This window comes from Penaeus vannamei, chromosome 10, assembly GCF_042767895.1.
Source record: "Penaeus vannamei isolate JL-2024 chromosome 10, ASM4276789v1, whole genome shotgun sequence".
Classification (NCBI taxonomy): Eukaryota; Metazoa; Arthropoda; class Malacostraca; order Decapoda; family Penaeidae; genus Penaeus; species Penaeus vannamei.
This window is the reverse complement of record NC_091558.1, coordinates 10,490,014-10,495,013: the sequence shown is the minus strand read 5'-3', so window position 1 is coordinate 10,495,013 and position 5,000 is coordinate 10,490,014. Positions and strand designations below refer to the sequence as shown.

General features: G+C 40.2%; 1 protein-coding gene across 1 annotated transcript in view; it reads left to right on the top strand.

The window, feature by feature from the left end:
- LOC138862844 (uncharacterized) overlaps positions 1 to 5,000 on the top strand; it is a 12,874-nt gene that overhangs the window by 591 nt on the left and 7,283 nt on the right. The window contains exons 1-3 of the mRNA XM_070126018.1: positions 1 to 1,840; positions 1,974 to 3,982; positions 4,093 to 4,170. The exon at positions 1 to 1,840 is cut by the window's left edge and continues 591 nt beyond it. Coding sequence (XP_069982119.1) covers positions 1 to 1,840; positions 1,974 to 3,982; positions 4,093 to 4,170 — 3,927 coding nt within the window. The remainder of the gene's footprint in view (positions 1,841 to 1,973; positions 3,983 to 4,092; positions 4,171 to 5,000) is intronic.

Genomic DNA, 5,000 nt, shown 5'->3' with positions numbered 1-5,000 from the left:
TTAGTACCTGAGGCCTACAGATTGAAATTCCGTAGTTTGCGTAAGACTGAATGTCAGAATTATCTTGAATTTGCAAGGGAAAAAGCTGATTTATTTATACGTTGGTGTGAAAGTGAGAGAATCTTTAAGGACTATGATAAATTATGTCAACTATTGCTTGTGGAAGAATTTAAGAAATGTGTGCCTGAAAGAATTAGAATTTATTTGAATGAAAACAGAGTGAATGATTTAGACAGAACAGCTCGTATGGCAGAAGATTTTTCTCTTATACATAAGCCAACTAGTATCGAAGGACAGAGGAAAGATAACTTTACAAAGGGTAATATGTCACCACAATCGTCTCCACCGACAGGTAATATAAATGAATATAAAAAGGGCACGGCCAGCCCTGGCCAGAGTTCCAATGGTAATAAGAGAAGACCCATTAGGTGTTTTAATTGTAATCTTTTGGGGCATACTAAGAGTAATTGTTGGTTTCTTAAAGAGAGACGCTCCAAGGATGTTCCAACAGCTCTTGCCAGTGTTAGGGATTCAGATGATATAAACCTTAATAATAATGTCCACAGTATAGGGAAAGTAAGAGCAGAATTCCGACCCTTTTGTTCAAAGGGGACGGTATCCATGGTCGGTGAAGAAGGTAACGAGAAGCCTGTGATTGTATTCAGAGATACAGGTTCTTTAATGTCTTTAATGTTAGAAGGTATGCTACCTCTATCAAAGGAATCCTCGGTTGGCGCTAATGCTATATTAGCTGGAATCGAGTGTGGACAAATGAGTGTTCCTCTTCACCGTGTTCATTTAAAATGTGACTATATTGACATGGATATTATAGTCGGAGTAGTGTCTAAGTTTCCTCTTGAAGGGGTTTCATTTATTCTCGCAAATGACCTGGCAAAAGAAAAGGTGTTTTGTGGCATAAATAATCCTATTGTTCTGAGTGCCCCAGATCTGGACTGCAGCAGTGTGCAACTGGATGAGTCGGAGATGTACCCGGCATGTGCGGTTACCAGAGCAATGAGGAGAGTGGTGGAAATGAGTCGTGAGGACGAGAAGAGACAAGGTAGTGTGACCACTGTGAGTGAAAACCAGATTGAAAAACTACAGGTATGTGACGATGTGGAGGAAGACTTTAGTAAGGATTTAAACTCGTTGTTTTGCCATGAATTTGATAACGGTGAGGTTGCGGACGAGCTGAGTACTTGCTCCGTAGAGAGGAAGAATTTAATAGATCAGCAAAAAGTAGATGCGGAATTACGTAAGATTGCTGAGTCAGCTCTGATAGATACCGAAATATCGGATGTTCCCACGGGTTATTATAAGAAGGATGGCATTCTAATGAGGAAATGGAGACCTTCACACGTGTCTGCTGGGGACGATTGGCTCACGGTGCATCAGATTGTCATACCGCGATCCTATAGGAGACAGATACTGAGTTTAGCTCACGACTCGCCAATGGCAGGACATCTTGGTATTAATAAGACTTGTAATAGGATACAGAAATATTTTTACTGGCCGGGTATGAGGAAAGACGTAGCACTTTACTGTAAGACGTGTCATAACTGTCAGGTGGTCGGCAAACCGAATCAGAAAATCACTGCCGCCCCGCTGTACCCGATACCCGCGATGTCTGAGCCATTTAGCAAAGTTATTGTAGACTGTGTGGGTCCTCTTCCGAAGACCATGGCTGGTAATGCATATCTCTTGACGATAATGTGCCAGACGACTCGCTATCCTGAAGCGATTCCTTTAAGGAAAATAAGTACTTCTGCAATTGTGAAGGCTTTAACTAAATTTTTCACCACGTATGGGTTACCTCAGTTTGTTCAGACAGATCAGGGCAGTAATTTCTTATCTGGGGTCTTTCAACAAACAATGAAACTCTTAGGGATTCAACATCAGATTTCAAGTGCCTATCATCCCGAATCCCAAGGCGCAGTAGAAAGGTTTCACCAAACTCTCAAGAATATGATCAGAACTTACTGCTATGACACAGAAAGAGTGGGATGAAGGTATATCCGTGTTACTGTTTGCGGTTAGAGAGTGTGTTCAGGAGTCTTTAGGATTTAGTCCATTCGAACTAGTCTTCGGCCACGAAGTCCGAGGTCCCCTCAGGCTTTTGAGAGAAAAGTGGTTTAGTGAGGGTGACTCAAACATTTTAAAGTACGTGATGGATTTTCGATGTAGACTAACTAAAGCTTGTGAACTGGCAAGAGCAAATCTAAGTGAGGCCCAGAGACGCATGAAGTCGTGGTACGATAAGAATACTAGACCTCGATCTTTCTCCTCAGGGGATAAAGTGCTGGTCTTCTTACCTGTGCCTGGCCCATCGCTAAAAGCACGGTACTTTGGTCCTTATGTCGTAGAGAGAAAGATTAGTAACTTAAACTATGTTGTACAAACTCCTGGTAGACGTAAGAAGTCGCGATTGTGTCACATTAATCAGATGAGACCATATTTTGAACGTAATGATTTTCCTATGAGTGAAAATAAGGGTGAAAGTGCAGAAATTCTGGTGACTCAAATTATAGACACTGTGAAAGCATGTAATGGGAAGGATGATGATTCTCTAGATAGTGTGCCTCACTCTAAATTGTGTAACTCAGAAATTTTGAATGACTTAACATGTAAGATTAAACATTTATCAGAACCTCTGCAAGATGAGTTAAGTAGTCTGCTGCATGAGTACTCCCATTTGTTCTCTGATGTCCCAACCAAGACTCATCTCTTATATCATGATATTGATGTAGGTAGTAATCCGCCTGTTAAGCAGCATCCTTATAGGATCAACCCTTTAAAACATAGCCAGTTAAGGGAAGAAATAAGTTACATGTTAGAAAATGGCATTATTGAGCCTAGCATGAGTGAGTGGAGTTCCCCCTGTATATTAGTTCCGAAGGCAGATGGTTCTATGCGTTTCTGTACGGATTTCAGACGTGTGAACGCATTAACTAGAGATGATAGTTATCCTATTCCCAGGATAGACGATTGCATTGATCTAGTGGGTAATGCTAAATTTGTAACCAAAATTGATTTGTTAAAGGGCTATTGGCAGATTCCTCTCACAGAACGTGCGAAACGCATCTCTGCTTTTGTAACACCTGATGGTCTTTATCAGTACTGCGTCCTCCCGTTCGGCCTTCGAACAGCTCCTGCAACTTTCCAGAGGCTAATTAACAGTATAATTGCTGGCATTGATGGGTGTAAGGCCTACCTCGATGATGTTATTATATACACAAATAGCTGGAAGGATCATGTAGCCAAGCTACAGGCGCTGTTTGATAGGCTAACTAAGGCGAACTTGACAATAAACCTCGCCAAAAGTGATTTTGCTCAAGCAAAGGTTACTTACTTAGGCTATACTGTAGGTCAAGGACAAGTTTGCCCTTTGAGTGGAAAGATCGAAGCAATCGATAATTATCCTGTACCAAAAACGAAACGAGAAGTGATGAGGTTTCTTGGCATGGCAGGATATTACCGCAGATTCTGTAAGAACTTTTCGAATGTCGTAGCCCCACTAACAGACTTGCTAAAGAAAAAAGTAAAATTCAAATGGTCGGAATCGTGCGAAGCTGCACTCAAAAAGATAAAGGCAATGCTAGTTTCCTCTCCCATTCTCGTTTCTCCCAATTTCGATAAACCGTTCATTTTGTATGTGGATGCGAGTGACATCGGAGCAGGAGCTGTGCTGTGTCAAGCTGATAGTAAAGGTATTGATCACCCTGTATGTTTCTTTTCAAAGAAATTTGATAAACATCAGAAGAATTATTCAACTGTGGAAAAAGAAACTCTGGGTCTCATTCTAGCACTCAGGCATTTTGAAGTATATGTCTATCCTGCCTTACATCTCCTTAAAGTTTATACAGACCACAATCCCTTGGTTTTCTTATCCAGGATGAGTTTTAAAAACCAGAGAATCATGAGGTGGAGCTTAGAATTGCAGAAGTATAACCTTGATATCCACCATATAAAAGGCAAAGAAAATGTAATTGCTGATGTTCTATCTAGAAAACAAATTCAATAATGTGTAAATCATCTCCATCTCACTTCCTCTCCTAATGTATGTGATTTGTACTAATTTTGACTTGTTCGCAGATGCTGTCGTTTAGAAAAATACATCAGTGTTGTGGTTACCATATGATGTTTCTGTTCATGGTGAAGTATTATGTCCATGTATCGCTATAGTTGTTTTCTTGTTTACCCTGTTTATAAGAAAATAATAGGATGTCAATATTATTTTTCGTTGATTCGTGTGTATTAAATGGAGACATAATTAAGCTATAATGTATGTAAAATGTATAATAAAAAAAGTCTAATGACTTTTTTTTCTTTTAAGGAGGGAGATGTGATGATGCTGGAGATGATAACGGCATCTGCTTCCTGAGCATCGACCTGCGCTAGTCTCCTCACCCGACTACGGATTTTCATTTCACAAGACATAGCTTTATGGGGATTGTTGTCCGAATTGTATATGCTTCGTCGGGTTCAGATTCACATTAAGGGTTCGCAGCTCATGGTTCGACCCTTCCTCATGGTATAGGGAACAACGGGGAAGGAGCTCACAACATACTTGGACGTCTGAGGGAACGAGCTGGCGAGCGCTGGTCGGTGGTCGGGAGGAGCCGGTTGTGGTTCGTGTATTTGTTTTCTTGTCTTTTATAGGGTTGCTATATATATATATATATATATATGTATATATATATATATATATATATATATATATATATATATATATATATATATAGAGAGAGAGAGAGAGAGAGAGAGAGAGAGAGAGAGAGAGAGAGAGAGAGAGCGAGAGAGAGAGAGAGAGAGAGAGAGAGAGAGAGAAGAGAAAGAGAAAGAGAAAGAGAAAGAGAAAGAGAAAGAGAGAGACAGAAAGAGAAAGAGAAAGAGAACGAGAACGAGAACGATAAAGAGAAAGAGAAAGAGAAAGAGAAAGAGAAAGAGAAAGAGAGAGTGAAAGAGAAAGAGAAAGAGAAAGAGAAAGAGAAAGAGAAAGA